The 21,859-nt window shown below is 37.7% G+C and overlaps 1 protein-coding gene across 1 annotated transcript in view; it reads right to left on the minus strand.

Moving 5' to 3' along the window:
- stg1 (stargazin-like protein) overlaps positions 1-21,859 on the minus strand; it is a 133,746-nt gene that overhangs the window by 20,845 nt on the left and 91,042 nt on the right. Inside the window, exons 2-3 of the mRNA XM_071587887.1 lie at positions 5,697-5,789; positions 431-571 (exon numbers count right to left, since the gene is read on the minus strand). Coding sequence (XP_071443988.1) covers positions 431-571; positions 5,697-5,789 — 234 coding nt within the window. The remainder of the gene's footprint in view (positions 1-430; positions 572-5,696; positions 5,790-21,859) is intronic.

Raw genomic sequence — 21,859 nt, forward strand, 5'->3', positions numbered from 1 at the left:
AAGGACATCAATTTATGAGTACTTCTAGATTCTTACACATAATAAAGGAAAAACTTTCTAATATGAATAAACGATAAAGTAGATGGTTGGCATGTTGAACTTGAATAAACTTAGTATATGAGCAAATTAACCAAATATGCAATATTCCACGCTTTCTATGACAGAAAAGGCTTATATTGTCGATTAATTTATCTTATATAAGCCACTAGAAGACTGAGTTGTCGAGACCGGTCACTGCGGTCGTTTACAGCGTGGGATATTAATAAATGGTGTAATACATCTTTTTTGACAATTGAAATGAATGCAAATCACATGATGTAGTTTAAATTACATTGCACCTGGTGCAATGCTACATTGGTAACTTTAACTCCTTTGAAATAGAGACTGAAATCACTCTTACGGAACCAATTTTGGAGATTAAAAAACCCACCTGATATGATGAAGATGACGCCTGATATGAAGGTGAAGATCCGACGGTGTCGCGCGAAGTGTCCGAAGCAACAGCAGAATTCTCCGAGGAACAGGAGGGCAGTGGCGAGAACAAAAAAGGCCGCCGATTTGGTTACGGCGTCTTGCAAAGAAAGAAAGCAGCAAATCACTTCAGATGTTGGTCGAAATAACTAAATATTGAAATTCCAAAGAACTCCATCTTGCGTGAAAGAGTGAATTTTCTGATAGATTATTTTCATCACTAACCAATTGGTTAATTAGTCACAATCACACTGAGATACTTATCTATTCCCAGGCAATATATAACCAAATAAAATTATACTTTTTACATTTTAGAGTTAAATGAATTAAATTTGATGAGTATTTTAATTCGGTGCCCAGAAAAGGGAGAAAATTTAGTTGAGTTGCTGAGTAAAGGTTGCCACCACACCACAGTCATTGAGATCAAATTAGTTTACAAGTAAATTTATACTGAATACATCATGTATATATATGTATTTTTTATGTTTATATATATATATATATATATATATATATATATATATATATATATATATAACACAAGAGACTCACTATTTTTCGAATTTTCGGTGGTCGTGGGCACCTTTATCAAGGAAGAGAGGGACAGAACTCTTTTTTGTGTGTTTCTGTGTTTTTGTCTGTGTCCACTAGTGCTAAGTGATATATATATATATATATATATATATATATATATATATATATATATATATATATATATATATATATATATATATATATATATATATATATATATATATATATATATATATATATATATATATATATATATATATATATATATATATATATATACATATACGAGGGTCATCCGGAAAGTAGTACCCGTTCGTGAAATAAAAAGACAAAAGTAAATATTAACAAACATAAAAAATTTTATTTGAAAGAGGATACTTTAAACTACTTCTCAACATAATCTCCAAGCAAATTAAGGCATTTGTCATAACGTGTGACAAGTTTCTGTATTCCTGCTGCATAGTCCTTCGCCGCCAGCTCATTGAGATACGCGAGGGACCCATCTTGCACAAATTTTTGCATAATGCAGATGGTGTTTAACAATTTCATGAACAATTGTTCGAGAAACATTGGGAAAATGCTCACAGATGTCATCAATTGTGACGCGCCGATCGTTCCTCACGAATTCGTCAACTGAGCTCACCAGTTGGTCTGTAATGACAGACGGTCTCCCCGAACGCTCATCGTCGTGTGTGTTCCCCCTCCCCATGTTGAAGTTGCGACACCACCGCCGAACAGACGACTCGTCCATTACATTGTCTCCATACACCTCCTTTAATTGGCGATGAATATCACATGGGCGAACGTTTCTTGCATTGAGGAATTTAATCACTGCCCTCACTTCACAACTGGCGGCGTTCTCAATTTTTTTAAACATTGTAAACAATCACAGAAACAACACAGGCAATGCTAGCGTCACGCAACTTGGCTCAGAGAAGGCAGACAAGCCACTGAAGCTATCTGACCTCGTCCAGCGGCTACTCGCGTCGTCAGCACTTCATGCGGCACGAACGGGTACTACTTTCCGGATGACCCTCGTGTGTGTATATATATATATATATATATATATATATATATATATATATATATATATATATATATAACTTATGAGAAAGTGTCACGAATGTATAAAGTTAACAATAGCGAACAAAAACAAAAACACAGGAACAAACAAAATAGAAAAGAAACTCACAGGTTTTCGAATTTTCGGTGGCCAAACCACCCTCCTCTAAGGAGAGAAGGAAATAAGCCTTCCCTATAGGAAGGTGGATTTCATCAATCCTCGATTTCAACGAGGGAACAGAAAATTCGACAGGACGTCAACTTCGTGGTCCATTGCCCACATTTGTTCGGTCAGTTATAAACCGGTCAACCCATTTTTAAACATTGACACTGTTATTAAAACCTTTGCCGTATTGTATCAATATTTTAGAAGGTAATTAATTTGGTTTTACACCTTGCGCGACTGAAGATCTAAAGCCAGAGTGCTGCTCTTCTAAGGGGAAACCTTCTAGTGGACTTGCCATGGTGAACTAAAGATTGTGAGTTTACGTTGGCATAATATAATCGATCAGCTAATCAGACCTCATTCGAAGGTTACCAACTAACACCCCTGAAAAATGTTAAAGATTCATTGAATAGCTTTAAAATGAGAGCATTTGTCTCTTTATTTATTCAATGACGCTCGTATATACGTGTAAAAGGACAGGTATTATGTTAGATATATAACATTTGAACATGGTTTATGGTTTTTTAGGTTAATATAACATATCTAATTCATATAAGTGTGTATATATATGTATATCTATATATATAAAGGAGAGTGTTTGTTTGTATGTATGTAATTTGTTTACTTTTTTGCTGTCATAGAAACAGCATTTTTCCAACTATGCCAGCAGGATACTTTTGCAAGAACACTATTGTATTCAGAATTGCCGAGATATTATGCGTGGAATACATCAAGGAAAGTCTTTTGTAGAAGAAAAATGGGCAACTTTGATCCTGAGAATAATATTTATTCATGTGACGCATTGGGCCGAGTCTACACAGTCCATCCTAACAACGCCGAATGTTATTTTTTAATAATGCTTCTACATATCATTAGAGGACCTCGCTCATTTGCAGAATTAAGAACGGTAAACGGAGAAATATGCGAGACATTCAGAGAAGCTTGCCAGAATTTAGGGTTGCTAGAAGGAGATCAACACTGGGATGACTCATTGCGAGAGGCCAGTTTGATTTCTCTTCCAGGACAAATCCGAATTTTGTTTGCCATCATAATAACCTCCTGTAATCCATCTAACCCAAAAACAATATGGGAAAAATATAAAGAATCAATGAGTGAGGATATACTGGCTAAAGTTCGAAGTGAAAATCCTACATTGGATATTACGTTTAACTCCGACATTTTTAATAAAACTTTGATTATTTTGGAGGAAAAGTGTATCACCATGGTTAACAAGACTTTAGTGGAACTCGGTCTTTTTGCACCTGTACAAGATCAACAGGGTGTATTTTATCCAGATTATATACGTGAAACTAGCTACAATGTCTTAGACTTAGAAGCATACATCGCGGATAAAAAGCCACTTCTTAATGAAGATCAGAAATTCGCGTACGAAACAATAATGGATCAAGTAGATAAACAAGAAGGAGGTATCATTTTTCTTGATGCTGCTGGTGGCACGGGAAAAACATTTTTAATTAATTTAGTTCTCGCTGAAATCAGGGTTCATGGAGAAATTGCTCTAGCCGTTGCATCTTCAGGTATTGAAGCGACATTAATGGAAGGAGGAAGAACAGCCCACTCTGCCCTTAAGTTGCCACTTAATATTTCCCGACAAGAAAATCCCACATGTCATATAAATAAAACAAGCGGCCAGGCACAAGTTCTTATAGAATGTAAATTGATAGTATGGGATGAGTGTGTGATGGCTCATAAAAAATCACTTGAGGCCCTCAACGCAACACTTCAAGATCTTAGAGGAAACTGCAGTTTAATGGGAGGAGCTCTGGTACTCCTGTGTGGAGACTTCCGTCAAACTCTGCCTGTCATTCCAAAATCGACTCCAGCCGATGAAATTTATGCCTGTTTAAAACATTCTGTTCTATGGAATCATGTCCAAGAAATTAGCCTTGTACAAAACATGCGAATCCTCTTAAGAGATGGGAATGCTCAAAATTTTGCAAATAAACTTTTGGAGATTGGAGAAGATAGATTAGTTATTGAAGCATCTGGTATGATAAAATTGTCATCAGATTTATGTGTATCGGTGAAAACTGTCCACGATATGTTACAAGCAGTCTATCCTAACGTTAATCAAAATTATAAAAATTTAGAATGGTTGCGAGAAAGAGCCATTCTTGCTCCTAAGAACGATGATGTTAATGAAATTAACAAGGAGATACTAGCCATGCTGCCTGGAGACGTGATTGAATATAAATCGGTTGATACCGTAGTGGATGCTGACGAAGCCGTCAATTATCCAACGGAATTCCTAAATTCACTTGATCCAGCTGGATTGCCACAACATCGCCTTATACTTAAAGTAGGATCTCCAATCATTTTATTGCGAAATTTAGATCCACCAAAACTCTGCAATGTGTGATTGTGTGTGACAAAATTAATGGAAAATACAATCCAGGCAGTCATTTTAACTGGAAAGGAAAAGGTGAAATAATTTTTATTCCACGGATACTTCTAATCCCAACTGATCTTCCCTTCAACTTCAAAAGATTACAGTTTCCAGTCCGGGTAGCTTTTTCAATTACCATTAATAAATCACAGGGACAGTCTTTAAAGTTTTGTGGTGTTGATCTAAGATCGCCATGTTTTAGCCACGGGCAACTTTATGTTGCTTGCTCCAGAGTAGGTTCGCCTAAAAATTTATATATTCTTTCTCCTGGATATGAAACAAAAAATGTAGTTTACAAACAGGTGTTAAATAAAAAAGATTCTTAAATTTGTATGAAGTAGTGTATTATTGTACTTTATAATTTGTTGTTTTTATTTATGTAGTATATTTATATTATTGTTTCTCCCTAACCCGTGCAAAGCCGGGTATTCAGCTAGTATATATATATATACTATATATACCATATGGTGTGTGTGTGTATATTTTTATTTATAAAAATATAAATATATATACACACAATACATACATATATATATATATATATATATATATATATATATATATATATATATATATATATATATATATATATATATATATATATTTATATTCAATCTTACGGTTATTCAACATTTTTTTACATCAAAGATTTAATTTATTAAATAATATTAATTTAGAGAATCGTGGGTGGAAGCTTCTAGATTTCCGCATGACCAGGTGGTTGTTTCAACCAAATAAGCTAATGACGATAAATTTGTTAGAGGTAGGTTCTTTTTACCTACTTAGTTTTGTAAGAGTTTTACGCTTATTTTTTTTCAGCTGTCTCGGAGAACGAAGAAAAGAGATATTCTTATTCTTGGTTGAGTTGCGAGAAACAAAAACTAATTGAATACAACATAGAGCGCGAGAATCGACGAAGAAATGCTGTATATTAATATGCTGAGAAATGATGTGTTAAATTGGATTGCAAGCTATATTTAAAATTATGATATGCCCGTATATGTTGAGCTTCGTGCAATCAGATTAATTGTGTTTTTATAAAAATGAAATACTTACATGGAATGGCCATAGTTGAGTCATTTGGATCGGGACTGTATTCCTCTCTCGGGAAGTAATCAATGTTGAAGCACACATATTCATAGTCTCCCGCTGCCGCGCAGATGATAAGATCCATCCAGCAGCCGGTGCCAAGGAAACGCACCAATGAAAAAGAAAATATTTGACATCAATGCACACGCTGATAAATTTGGTCAAAGGTAAGGTTCAAACGAAATATTTAAACATATATTTTTAAAAACAAACGTGCTATTAGATTAGCGTGTCATTCTTCCCACCCTTATTTTTTTAAAAATTTCTTAAATTTTCTAAATTGTTACCGTTTCTTTTTTAGTTTCAGATCCAAATACTTCTAATTCGTAGCACATGATATCTTTAGTGTGCTTTACAAGATAAAATACTGAGACCAAATGGAATGTATCATTGCATTCAATGACTGTTACTTTATTCGTTAAATCCTGAGGTTTTCTTTGCCACTGTTTCTCTGGCCGTAAAAAAATAAATTTCTTATCAAAATAAACACAATTTTAGAAGAAAATATATCAGAGAGATACATTAAATTAAATATTTATTTAAATAAGATAATCATTGAAATAATGTTAAAAATACTCCTGGAGGTGAATATATATGTGTGTGTATGTGTATATATATATATATACTATTAAATACATCCATACATATATATATATACTATTAAATACATATATATATATATATATATATATATATATATATATATATATATATATGTATATATATATATAAAGTTGATGAATAAGAAGTCGCCGACTTCTTAAATTAAATTTAAAACTTAAAAATAATTAAAAAAAAATTGCCTTCGCCAATACTGATGGATTGACGGACAGAATGACATAAACCCCAATCTACTGTGCAATAATTAAGCTACTTAGTTTATTGTACTTACTGAAAGAATTAACCCAACTTGAAGGGGAAATAAGTAAACATCTATTGCATATGCATCTATTTCATTCGCTTATCTGTTCGTGGTCTAAATCTTTTTTTAATAATGAAAGAATTAATGAACGATTTCGTGAAATGGTATCTGTTCCGTATACTAATACTACATAATAAATTTTCAAAGCGTGATTTTGCTATTTATTAAGTATGGTCTCATGCTCGTATCTCGTTTCCTACATGACATCGTGTCGCAATGAGCCTTTTTTTCGTTGTACTCGTTGTCCTATACGTCAAAATTACTGTTGTGTCAACAGTTTTTCATGCATTCGCCACTATAATCTGGGGGGCAGCGAGATATCGCGTTATGAGTAGAAAATAAGTTGCATGCTCTTCAATAATTCCTGGGGAGTCCAGAGAGAAATGAAAATCATGCGTAAGTGGATGTGAGGATTGGCTCACCGGGGGCACCATAATTCTGTCAACCCAAAAAAATACACCAAGAGAATAAAGGCATAAAAAAGGTGAACGTGCTGCGATTATTAGGCGCGTGTCAGATAATGACATACAATTCAATTGTTCACACGTTAATTTTTGGTAAATTTTCAACCTCTAACAAGACTAATCTTGTATTCACGAACAGGGAAGGGAATTAGTAACGAATTTACTGACGCCGTATTATTCCTTTATGAAGCTAGGTTTAATTATTGGCCGTTAATTGGGAATTTTAAGGAATTAATATGACGGTGTAACGGTATGAGTTTTGTGAAATCAACTTCATCTGAAGAGGATAATAGATAAATTTATTAATCCTACACCGGCGATTAAACTCAATGGGAATGAGCTTAAAAATAATATCCCAGGATCAATTAACACATGAGGAATCTCGTACCTGTTTAATTACAAGCTTTCATGGGTTTAATTGAGAATGAGGTTAATTTTTATTATGATGATAATGTGCTACCGTCTATTGATATAGTCTTGTTAATGCGATTTAAAATTGTGGACATTCAATCTATTTTCCGACTATTTTTGACATGGTTTAATTCCGTTTTATAGTTAATCCACTTTTCAATCAAACATTATTTTTAAGTAAGTACCGAGTTCATTTTTTATTCCATTGAGTCAATCCTCCACACATCCGACCATATCGCTGAAAAATGGTCGAAGGGAAGAAAACCATCCAGGGCTTTTGTGAGAATACTTTTTTGTCCCGTCTCCCTCCGTTTCCTCTCCAGCCCTTTTCTTCGACACTGGCCCGCCCTCTTCCTCCTTCCTCCCATGTAATTTCCTTTTCTCCCGCCGACAATCCTTTTCCACAACTCCCCCCCCCTCCCAATCCCCCCTTCCTACCGCGCTCAACGCCAAAAACCGCTCTTCTCCTCTCACCCTCCTCCACAACGATTACTCCCGCGGCTTTTGCTTGATTCTCATCACCTCGCGACTGATCTCTCTGTCTCTCTTCTTCTCTCCGACGCACCTCTAGCGTCGGTCCTCCTCATCCTCCACTGCAATCGCCGCCTCGGCTTCCGTTTCCGCCAAATCTCCGGGAGCTCGCATATTCATGCGAGCGAAAACTTGTTTAAAGTGTTAATCTCCGTTGTTAGGGGAAATGAGCGCTGCTGCGTCTCTGAGGAGTGAGGGTGCGGAAAGGGAGATGCGAAAGGGGTCGGGGTAGGGGGGAGGGAGAGAGGGGAAGGATGGGCGTTTGTGGTGTAGAATTTTTGAACCGTCCCGATTACGTCTTGGTCCATCTTTTTGTTGGACGTATGCAAACGTACGAATGGTGTGGCGGTGGTGGAGGATACACGCTGGGTTGAACATCAAAGAGTCGCCCCAGAACCTCGTATGATTAAAAATAAACCTAACCCAGCGATTAATTGGACTTATTCGACGCGACCGAAATGAAAAAAAAGTCGTTTAAAATGTTTGCTTTAAATGCGTCAAATTTTACACTCTCTTTGAGTACTCACATAAGAGGTGTGTTTAAAAGTAACGGGAATTTTGTAATTTCACAAAGTGCACCATAAGTTCTTGCTAGAATGTCGAAATATCAATAAAGAGTACTTCTTATGGGTTCATTGCCATTTTCATGTAACATTACGAAAAGAATGCTCGTAATCTTGGCTAAACAAGTCACGGCTTTTGCATCACGAAAGATTGCACCTGCTCACACTTCAATGATTGTTCGTGAGTTTTCGATCAAAAACAGCACTGTGTTGATGTCACAGCCTCCATATTCGCCAGACATTGTACCCGCGTGAATTTTACCTGTTCCCAAAAATAAAGAAAACTTTTAAGGGCCATCCTTTTACCTCCATAGATGAGATTAAAAACGCATCGCTGGGAGAGTTAAAAGCCATACCAAAGATCGAGTTCCAGAATTATTTCGAGAATTAGAGAAAGCGCTGACACCAGTGTATAATATATAATGGGGATTTCTTCGAAGGGGGTAACATTGATGTAGACGAATAAATAAAATTCTTTCCAAATAATCATATTCCCGTTATTTATTGAACACACCTCGTATTTCGCTGAGCATAAAATAATGAAACACCGATAACAAATGTAAAAATTTAACCCTGAATTTATTTTTAGATTAGATTTAATCGTTTTAGGTTAGGATATAGGTTGAATATTTTAATTCAACCACATGGCTTCTGTATAACTAACACTAATGCGCGATTATACCGGCACTGCAATAGAGTTATCTTTTTCCTTTCGGAAGTAAAGTGACTTTGAATAACTTTACGATATCTTTGATTTTTCCCATAAAAATAAATTGGCTTCTAAACTCTTTATTATCCATCTCTTATGCTTTTCATCACTTCCTAGGCTTTTACTATTCTGAAAAGTGCAAGATAAATAGGTGACAATTGACAGAGCATCGAAACACGCGAAATAGGACCAATGTTTTCTTGAGCTGCGAAAACCGACTGTTTCTTTCAAACAAAATTAACTTTAATTTGGTCAAATATGCAAGGAAAAAATATTTTCAATATATAAAATCAAGCATATAAATGAATATCCTTAAAGATGTAATTTATTGCTTTGCAATAGATTGCCTCAATTCGATAATACAGCTTCTAATACAGTCTGTTCTTTTTTCTGCAGGTAGCAGAATGTTTTATAAAATTTGAAATGAAAATATTTATTTCTGCAGTATTTGTTCAGCTCACCAACGTCATATAGGGGCCCAACCCTTCATGGAGCTCCGGGACGTCTAGCCTGTCATGATCTACTCAATCTCTGCTGGTCTGAGCCATCTCCCGAACCCATTACCTCCCCTCCCGGATCATCTTTTGTAACTTAATCTCATTGCTTATTATTTCGGTTCTCAAATCTTTCGCAGGTTGCCTCAAGGTTTATCCTTACGCCTTGGAGTCTAATGCGGAAAGCAAAACTGATGGACAGCGATTGGAATGCTTGTATCAAGCAATGCTTTCCCTAGAATGGCTTAAATTTACTTTAAAAATTGGTTTCTTACGGAGTAATGTTCACAGCTCACGAAATCAATAACTCGTGATACAAGCGTCACGAAATATTTCACTCTGTGGCATTATACTGTTACATATTTTTATTTTTCTCAAGTTGTTACCAAAAGTTCATTAATGATTTTTTGTACATTTATTCTTAAATCTATATTTTTTACTACAAGGTAGCCAGTAATCTGAAAAAAATTGTCCTTGAAATTTTCTCCATGTAGGCACTAGATTTGGGCTCGCAGAATATTTGGAAAAATCACCCCTCATTTTGATTTTTAAGGCTCTCCTTTAATGTATGAATGCTCCATTTACGAATCTCAGCATAAGAACGAGTACTCTGGGTTGAAGACTTCGTTTTGACCAGGTTTGTTTACACTCATAAATATGTTTATCACTAGCATGCATTTATTGTAGAGGAATGGGAGATATTTAGATTTTATTAGTCACAATAAGTTTTGAACTGCTACGACCTTTTTAATCAATACAAAGCTCATTAATGATAAAAGACTCAGAAGGTAAGAATATCGATTCAAAATATTGTTGTTTCAATAATATATCCGTCTAGTTTTGTAACATTAAATTATATCTTCTGAGCTTTTGCCAATTACTGTATGTGGAAGGGTTTGTTGTAACTTGGGGTGTTATGTTGTATCATGTTAGACGAGGATAGGAAAACCAGGGGTGCTCAGGCTGTGTGCACCCAAATCCTACCTTAAATGGTAGACTACTTGTATAAATAAATATATGAAATAAACATTATCGATTATCTGATTCGCTAAGAAATTTAATAATGTTCTGAGCATATAGAGATTGCTCCAACATGTGTTTTAACGATTAACTTAAAGTTTTACAGAGCATTTACTACATATTTCATTTGCGAATTGTAGTAATAGGTTTTCGCACGGTCTTGGGCTGAAAAGGGTGAATTAATTTTCAAAAGGGTCGAAGGGATTTAAGGTTTACCTCCAGAGGAGGATAAAGGCGTAAACGAATCATCTCGAGGACTTACTATATTTGAGACCGAGTGGCGATAGCCAAGACGTTTAAATGAAAGGCCACTTGCGTTTCTTCAAGGCTGTAAAAGCTGAACCGATATAGGCACTGTTTCAATCCAGCAGGGATGAAGGGAAAATATTGTGTTATTGGAAATAAGTCAACCTCGATCCCTGAACTCTCGCACTCTAAAATCATAAAAATAATATTATTCCCCTTCCTTCACTCCTTCAGCCTCTGGGCTTCCCTCCAAATCTCGGGACTTGAAAGACGTAAGAAATACTAAGTATATCGAGGACCCGATAGAGGGGAAAATACCTTGTTTGAGTAAATATAGTAAGCCGAATGCTTAGGCTTATAATTTAAAAGTCTAAATTATAAGCGCAAGCTTTGTAATTTAAAAGTTTTTTATTATTTGTATTTCAAGTGGTTCAAGGTTTTGAGAATATAAAAAAATTGTGAAAAGAAAATACTCAGGGAATGGAAAGTAAAAAATGAATGAGGTAACGAGAATAAAGTCCGTAAGAAATTCATTAAAGATGGTTTTTAACGATACAAAACCAAAGAAATGGACGGAAACTAGTAGTAGAAGCCTAATATGAAATCCAAAGGCAAAAATGGTACATATGAATGTCAAATAAGTAACTTATAATCAGTTGGATATCTTTTCAAGCGTATGCATTGGGTGTGCAGTTTTGTTAATTGTCACATGTCATTCGTCCTTTCATGTTTTAACTCAAGTCATAAAATGTACCAAAAATGAAGATAAATCCATATCCCACGGTGAGTACATAAATTTCCGCGAACTTTGGATCAAAATTCCATCTCTTGGTCGCAACACTAAAAGAGACAAAGTTTTTAGATTACGTTCGACTGAATTTTTTTCCAACTCCCAAAACTGGAGTGAAAACGATATATAATTCATCTGGGTATGTACTACATGCTAGAATACTAACGAAAGTCGATGGAACCACCGAAAATTAAGATGTGTCTAAAAACCACAACCTGTGCAGTGTTATATCCATGCTTGAATAAGGCAGGTGTACTGACTGAGTCGTTAAATGTACATATGCACAAGGTCTGTCCCAAAAGTAGTAGGACTGAGTCAATTAAAAAATAAATATTGCAAGAATTGATATATTCACTCAAAAGGCTACAAAGTAGCACCTTTGGCGACGCCCGGAATGCTGCTAGGTTCCCTAGTTACGGCCTGTTGCAACGCTTCCACCGAGCCCTGGTGACGTCCTTTCAGCTGGGATTTGAGGCGGGGGAAGAAGAAGAAGTATGGTAGGGCAACGTCAGGGCTGTAGAGCGGATTTGGATCCGCACTCACATGGTCGAGAAGTTCTTAGTAGATCCGCGTGCGAGTTTCCTTTTGTTCGTCCGGGAGCAATCTCAGCACCAACTTCGAACACGCCCATTCTCATACCCATGTTTTCGGTCACAAGTCCATGAACATCACTTTAAGGAATGCTAAGTTTATCAGAAACCACGCAAATACTCAGCCTGAGATCCCTGCTCAAGAAAGCCTTCACTCTAGCAAGATTTTCGTTTTTTTTTGAGGTCGAAGGGCATCCTGAACGTTCGGTGTCTTCAACATCTTCTCTACCATCCCGAAACACCTTTTGCTACTCATTTACATACGATCTACATCTATCTAAAACTGATCTCACAAAGTCTTCCGGCCAGATTCCCTCCTCATAAATACTACGGATCAGCCCATATAGCCTCTTCCTCCCACATTTTGCTAAGCATTTTAAAAGTTCCACGGGAATGTTATCTACCCCCACGGCCTTATTTAGTTTCATCTCCCTTAATGCCCTTTCTATTTCATTGTCTAGTATGCCTGGACCTAAGCTGTCCTCCTCTACGTCATTTTCTTTTTCAATGTCTAACTTTGTTGGTCTGAGTTCTTTACCATACAGTTCTTCTATATACTCCTTCCATCTCTCTTGGATCTTTCCTGCGTCAACTATTACCTTACCCGCCCTATCTCTAACTGTTAGCATAGCTCTTCCTTTCTTACTTCCCGATAACGATTTAACTTTGCTGTACAGCGCACCGATTTCACCCTTCCTCTGGAGACTCTCCATATCCTCGCACTGCGTCTTCCACCAGGCTTCTTTTGCTTTATTTGTTGCCGCCTCAATTTATTGTTTAATTCTTTGTACTTCATTTTGCCTAACTCTGTATTTACATTCTTCCATTTTCGCCGCTCATCCATCTTTGTAATCATCTCATCCGTGATCTATGGTTTCCTAGTCCTTTTAGCGTTAACGGTTCCAATAGTGTCTTTTGCGGCTTTAGACAACCCCTTCTTGATCATTTCCCATTTTTCTTCGATAGTACTTAGCTCTTTACCATCCTCCATGATTTTCTCCACCGCCTGTTTGTATTCCTTCCTTTTCAACCCATTTAATGCTTCTACATTCCATTTTCTAACTCGCCGCCCCTGCCTTATCTTTTTGAAACGTACGCTACATTTCATAACAACTAAATTGTGGTCTGAGTCCGCATCCGCTCCCGGGAAGCTGTGGGAATTTATCACACTATTCCTAAACCTGTGTCTAACCAGGATATAATCTAGCTGATATCTTCCTGAGTCACCTGGCATTTTCCATGTATACCTGCGTCTTTTGTGGTGTCTAAACCAAGTGTTGGTGATGACTAACCCCTGTCTCCTGCAGAACTCAACTGCTTTCTCCCCGCGGTCATTCCTCGTGCCTAAACCGTAGTCCCCCACCTCATCACCATCTCTTCCTTCACCTACCGTCGCATTCCAATCCCCCATCACTATCAAATGTTTCCCTGCAGGAACACACGCGATCATGTTCTCTAACTGATCGTATATCCTATCGACCTCTTCTTCCTTATGGTTGCTCGGTGGCATGTATACCTGAATAATAACTAAGTTCGTCGGTTCTGCTTTTATCTCCACTAGTAGTATTCTATCCGTTACCTGCTCTATGTTGACTACGCTTCTTCCTACCTCTTCATTTAATACTATGGCAACCCCTCGTTGGCTCTCGTCCCCGCCGCTGTATATTATTCTATACTTATCACTCCAGTAATCCCCGCTATCTTTCCATCTCACCTCGCATAGACCTAAAATATCTATATTTCCCCTTTCCATCTCTCGCTTAACATTCTCCAATTTCCCTGTCCTCATCATTGTCCTAACATTCCACGTTCCTATTCTAACTAATTTTGTCTTCTTCTCCTGCGTCTTCTGTCCTGCTGCTGCTGGTTTTTCCTTGCAAGGGTTTCGTGGGATGACGACCGCGGAAGCCTTGCCTCCCCCGCTGCCGGGCACGACACACGGCCGATTGGGCCGAGCCCCGTGGTTGCCAGGACTCAAAATATCTCTATTGTCCATCATATTTTTCTAGGGAATGATAATTGAGGTGGTTTCCCGTTGCCTTCCTCAATAGTGTTTTTAACGTGACACCATCACTTACTGGCCGCCCCACTGGGGTCAGACGCCATTGCAGCCGCCTCACTGAGGAACAGACGCTGCGTGGACTACCTTTCGTCTGGCTCCTAACCTTCGACCTATCTGGCATGGGTGACCCTACCAGGAACAATTTTTATTACTCCCGCCAGCACAGCTCTAGGGGTCATCGGAACGCACAAGCCCTTCCACCACGTCAAGGTTGTAGTCCGGGGAGGGATTATATATATATTGTATTAATATATATATATAAATATATAAAATATATATTATATATAACATATATATATATATATATAATTTGCGAAAATAGGCTACCTTGTAACTATTATTAAATATAAACGTTTAAGATAGGTTTCGAATGGAATTCGATCATATAGTGACCATTTCCGTGTCTCTATCAAAACACAACCTGACATCCAATACGTACAACATAAAACCATTCTTCTACTCCGCATACTTCCATCCTCCCTTCATTCTGTCCAACATCCCTATCATATCCTATCCCTTCCTCGCTTGCCTATCATTCTCTCCTCTCTTACAGTCTATATCATCCTATCCTCAATTGAAATACTCCTCATACACTTTTCCTGCCTTTTTTGGATTTCTCCCAAAAATCCCATCTCCTCTCCAAACATGAATGGTACTTCCTCGTTTGTTTTCCTTTCTCTCCATTTTAACTTTTTCATCCTTCTCCGCACCCACATTTCAAAAGCCTCCAACCTACGCTTACCGAACCACACGTGAGCAAAATTGAGACTGAAAAAATTTAGTAAAAATAAAATCCACGAAAATGTTTTATTTTTATTTTTCCGATCCAAGTTTCGACTCATCCAAAAGTCATTTCCTTCCTTTTGTCGTAACTTTTACAAGTCGTTCCCAGAGTTGGAAAATATATAAAAAAAAGTTTTTATGAATTTTACCATGTGTATTTAATTCATGACATATAATGGAGCACCAAAGAATGACGCTTGAAAATATGAGGCTTTTGTTTGAGCGAAACGTTGAATTTTACCAACGCGGAATAATTGGGAAGGAAGTGAAGGGTTTGCCAAAGAAACGCCGGAGGGAATTCTTGCTCTTAAATAGACATTTCTGGTCATAATAGAAGCGGCAGAGGGAGTAACCAAAGGGTTCAGAATAGCGGTAAATAATATCGGATTCTCATCTTAATAAATTATGCACAGTTCTTGATTATGGATTACAGGAGGCTTACGGTGACCGGCGTCGATAAATATCCCCCCAACGGTGCTTGAATAAGATTTGGAAACATCAATTTTTTTTTGATTCGATTATGAATCCAACAATTCGACGGCACGGAAGTGTTTTATGCGAAATATATTTTTGATGTGGTGAAAAATTGAGTGTTTTGACCGGAATTCTATTGGTATATGAAATATTTCGTCAAAAAGATCACTTAAAAAAACTGTAACGAAAGGAACATTTGGCTGATTAATAAGTTTTTAATCTTTCCAATATGATTAATTCAATGAAAGTGGTACACTTGCCGAAGAATGGGTAGCTAGAATGGAGAAGCCACATGAATGAATGGAGAGATTACAGATTCCCACAACCTTTATTACAATTCTCATTTAAAGGTTTTCTAAAAAAAAAAGAAATCACGTGGAATTATTGCTCAGGGACGTCTTGTGCTGAAATAAATGGGGTCCTATTCCTTTATGTCAAATACAGTTTATTTATGAATTAAATATCATAATTAGATTAATTTTACGGCCTTTTTCAATTGAAGCTCTAAAAAGATTCTTATATAACCTTATTTTGAACTTCAAAATAAGGTTACATGAGAAAATCTTAATTAAATAAAGAAGAAATTACAAAAAAATTTCCTCACGTGACGTGATACGCATCAGTAATCAACGCAGTCACTTTGATAGTTGAGGATGGAGCTCTCTTAATAATAAGCCCTACGAAGTGTGAAATTAACTTGTGCTAGGATGAAAATCTAGGACACAAAATATCACACGCTCAGGTTGCAAGTATTGGCGTCAAAAATCACAGCGAAAGAAACCCGGGCCTTTCAGTCAATAGTCAAACTCTTTATTACTTTGACGACAGCGCTCGTCACCTACATCGTAATTTATTTGCATCTGAATCCTTAATCATAGAAAGCTGAAACCTGTTCACCATCACAGGCATGTTATTACAAATAAAGAGATGATAACGATGCATGTTACTCTGATAAAACTCTAAGTATCCCGTCAATGTAATTATGTCATTTAAATTAGAAAAATGTTTCGAGAAACGTGGAGATCACGATATTTCGGCGGGAGAAGGCGCTATTCCTAAACTGATGCATTTACTACTGCGTATTTATCGAGAATAGAGGAAGAGAATGGACATTAAATGATACTGGGCCTTTGGGCTGAAGGTATTTTAGTACAGAAAGGGTTCAATTGTTCCAGGCTCAACTTTATGGAAGTTCATGCTCTTTAAATGAAGAGCAAAATTACTATTTTCACTGTTCTTTATTTACGTACAGCTAGTTTCAACACTTAGGCGTCATCATCAGGTACTTGATGTTGACGCCTATGCGTTGAAACTAGTTGTACGTAAATAGAGAATAATGGAAATATACATTGGGTTCTTCATTTAACGAACAGAAAGGGTTATCTGTCATGGACTCGGAATTGAGAAGACGTGAAATAATAATTCAGTCATTGTCGAAATCTTTTAGAATTATCATGAAACTTATTTGTGAGACATAAAGCTTATCTCTGTTATCAGAATGTAACATCTTCCGCTTAACAATCCGAACAGTTCGGGGTGTCGTGGTAAATATTATCGAGCGGAGAAGTTTTCACAGTTTTCCACTTAACACTAATAGTTTTGAGTCGTTTCAGTGTTTGTTTATACGTCATCATCAAGTATCAAGTAGTGTGCCTGTTCTGTAGAAACAGCGGCAACAGTTTAACAAATATTTTTTCAAATTCAAAAAAGCAGCAAAAGCCATATTTCATTATGAACCAATCCCGCCATATTAGCTATGACGCGGTACTGTTTATCGATCTGTTGCTGTTGTGTTTATTGCTGCGTCGATCAACAATAGCTGGTGAGGTGTGGTAATTGTTTACTTACTATATGAGGTTGGGTCTATAACATTACGTGTCGATAACACGCATCAGCAGATATTCCATTTACAACGAAGATTATGACTCTATTGTCTGAACCTCCCTACCTGTCAAAATCAGCCCCCGCATCAATTCGCGACCAAAATAAGGGACAGTTTCCCTTCGGCAGCGAGGGAAGCGAAGTCCTAGGGTCAACTCCATTTTACAAAGAAATGTGCATCTCTCGTCGGGAGTTCATTATCCCCTCCCACGGCTTGTCTCCGCGATGGAAGAAGCCAATCCCCGAGGCCGCCCGATAAATTCTCGCTCTCCTCCCAACCTTCCCCACGTGTGTCCTCGACCTTATATCCGCGCCCGCCCGGGCCGTCGAAAAAGCAAAGCCAACTTCCCCCCTCCCCTTCCCATCTTTCCCATTCTTGGCATACGATTTGCGCCGGCGTGTTTCATTGCCCGCGGCACGAAGAGCCGTAAACTACCACCCCACCGGGAATAATTCACTCCGGCGGAGAAATTCCAAGGAACGCAATTATGGCCGAGTCGGCGGGTAATAATTTCCTCACACCCGGCGTTTGCAAGGCTTTTGGAGGAGGCGGGAGCGACTCGTTTCGCAAATAAAACTCGACACCAGCTACAAAATAAATAATATATACATATATGTGTTTGTGTGTGTGTGTTGGTGTGCGCGTATAAAAAAGACGACGCAAATTGCAGTTCGCGATCGTTCCGAATTCGTGGTCCGCTGAGTTGAAACCCGCGACTCTCGTCGTCTGTTTCCTTTGCTAACACCAAGTCAGCCATTTGATAATTCGATTTCCGCATTTTTAATGCGCGCTTCTGTGTGTGCCAAATTGGAGCGAGCGCAGTGACAAAAGAAGTGCTTTCAAGTGACATCACATTTTCACGTCAGCATGAGTTGAAATTTTTGGGGGAGAAAAAAAACCCTCTGGCAAACTCTGGTTGGAAATTCGAAATTTTAACCTCGCAAACCCGGATTAGAATTTTAATGGACCGCGTATGTACGAACTGGGAAATAAATAAGCGAAACATTCGTCCGCGTGCATCGATGCAGGAAAACGTTTACCTGCAAATAATTCAAATTTGGCGGCGGAATAAGTAAAGAGGAAAATGTTGGAATGTAAATAATGAACGATATTGTGTCCTGTTAGGCCTTTGAAAATATTTATATCGATGACACGATTTAAAAAAAAATTTTGCCGATGCTTCATAATTTATTATTAGCATGTGATGAAATCCATATAAAAATAACGAGTAGGATTCTTGAGGCATTGCGATTGGGCGTAAATGTTAAAAAAATGAGAGCAGTATAAAAAGTTTAAAATTAGGCAGAAATATGGTGAACAAGATAGAAAATTCAGTTCCAACGAATGGGATCCATTGCAAAAAAGGGTATCCTTATGAGTTTTTCACAAAATTTAAATATTCTAAGTTTGACACTCAAAATGAAGTTTGAGTTAACTGAACATGTCCGTCGAATAGGGATACTTAGTATGGACGCCGTCTCGAAAGAGACGTCTCCTTAAATGCCATGAGGGAATTCAGGGTTGAAATCTTTTGGAAGACGAGTGGGAAGGGGTACAATACTAAAACCGAATAAAATAAATATCATTACATGGGAGGGGTTTCGGGGGTGATATAGGGGGGGGGGGGTAAGTGGTCCCACAACACCTTAAAGAGAAGCCTATATTTATATGATATTTTTTTATTTCATTCCGTCATCCACGCCGTTCTCTTGTGCCCAAATGCAATTTTTCCACACGCTGCAAAGGTGTGGGTAAAATAAACAGTGACAGGAGTCAAAAATGACGATAAAATCATAGAAAAATAGCCAACGCCTGGCATAGCCAGTCTTTTCCAAGCAGGAAACGGTGAAAAGGGGTGAAAAATCCCAACATTATCACCATTGCTCCTTTTAAAGAGAGATTCTGAGGATATTATATCCTCAGAGTTTCCTCCTCCCATTGCGTGATGGAACGCTGGGAATCCTCCAGGGGTTAGTTTGGGTTAGGTAGGGTGTAGGAAGGAGTGGCGGACACAGTAAAAGGGATCGCGGGGCTGAAATATTCAGGGAAGGGAGGGGAAATGATGGCTGGAGACGGTCGTTTACGAGAGAGCGGAGGCGCGCGTGGACTCGGGTTAAAGGGGGGGATTTGATGGGAGGAAGAGGATGCAATTGCACGTTCGTTAGATTTGTGAGGCTGGTTTCGGTTTTTACTGCCCCCTCCTTTTCGCCGCACGACTCTCACTCGCGCGAACCCTGGGGCTGGATTAGGGGGCATGCACATACATATGTCTATATACACACACATATATATAGAAATATATATATAAAATTAATATATATATATGTATATATATATTTATTGGCGGGATTTCGTGTTTGAATGTGTATATGTATATATAGATACATATATATATATACACATACATAGATACGTGAATGCATATGCATATATATATATATATATATATATATATATATATATATATATATATATATATATATACACACACACACTCATTCACTGGGATATATATCAGAAAAAGGGAGAGGAACACATGTAAAAGACGAACGCAAGGGAGGTGGGGAAGGTGGAATCGAGCGGATTACAAGTGCAAAAATATTTCCTTGACCGGGACTTGAACCACGGTCCATTTGACTTGACGGGCCGATGCTCTAATCTCTTTTATGTGTTCCTATCCCTTTTCCTTATATCTATTTTCATGCGAACGCATATGAGTATGTCCACAATATGACGATTTTCGTTTTTGAATGTGTGTATATGTGTATATATATGTGTGTGTATATATATATATATATACATGTACACACACACATATATGCACACATATATATACACATATACACACATTCAAAAACGAAAATCGTCGTATTTTGAACAAACTCATACGCGTTCACACACACACACACACATATATATATATATTCACATACACACACACACATATGCACACACACACACCCACACAAATGGATGGGGCGAGGAGCAGACGAACGTCACCGTGGTGACCGAACTTCGTTCGTGGGAGAACGTCATTGGAGGAGAGTGAGAGGGGCGGATCACTTCATTTCGCCCACGCACTCACTCAGGTTTCTCCCGGATATGGCTTCCGCATCGTCCCCGAGTATTGCATCTTTAATGGGCAGGTGTCAACAGGTCATTCGCGACGTCGCCGACTGCGGAGGTGAGGAGGAGGACTCAGGCTTTCGTTGTGGGAGGTGGGAAGGCGCGAGGGAAGTTCGGTGTCCTCCCTAGACATCATGAAACGGTGGAGGAAGGAACCGCAGGTTTTACGACAGAGATTCCTCTCCGTATGGAAGATTAATACAATCGCACTTGTTGGGCCTTACTCGCAAGGATTATAACCATGAAATCTTCCTGCTGAACGGAATTTAACGGGGAAAAGCACTTGGGCTATCCATTTCAAAATAATTACAATGCACCACTACCACGATACAGAAGTGTGGTTAGAGACCTTACGATGAACAACCCACGATGTGTCAAAACCGCGGTCCTGGAATAGATAAAGTGCTGATCTGCGTATTCGACAATGGATAACTTCCAAAACGGCACCGCAAGGACTAGATATAATATGCCGAATTTAGTGTACGCAACATGGTTCTAAATGTGTTCGAGAACGGATGTCTGGTTTAACTAATCCTTTTTTAGAAATTTTTTAAAAGTTTAAATGGCAGATCGTAAAATTACCGGAAGTGCTTTTGCATATATTGATTACCAGTATTATAGAACACTATTTCATTAAGCAATAATATTATTCAATTCCATCCATCAAAAATCTTGTTTGAAATATGTAATTCATTTAAGAGTACATCTCACGAAAGGAAATTGAGTCAGAAAACACACATTTACTTAATTGAAATGCTTCCCATATTGAGTTTGTTCTACGATAAATTTTAAATGCGAGCCTATTTATATTTTCTCATGCAGTGAGATAACGTTCAATCGAATGTGCAAGCGTCCTGATGCATATTTGGTTAGCAATGCCATCAAATTGTCAAATCACACGACCAGAAAGTCCAAACTATCAAAATTAGGAGAGAAGTAAAATACCAGCGCTAGCCGATGGGCTGTTAATTAGTCTGGACAAAGAAAATTATGAGCTCAAATTTTCCTATTAATTATGGATTCCTGATAATTTCACTCTGAGTACGTATATTAATCAGACGAG

Source organism: Hetaerina americana, unplaced genomic scaffold (assembly GCF_022747635.1).
Source record: "Hetaerina americana unplaced genomic scaffold, ioHetAmer1.1.p SCAF_3, whole genome shotgun sequence".
Classification (NCBI taxonomy): domain Eukaryota; kingdom Metazoa; phylum Arthropoda; class Insecta; order Odonata; family Calopterygidae; genus Hetaerina; species Hetaerina americana.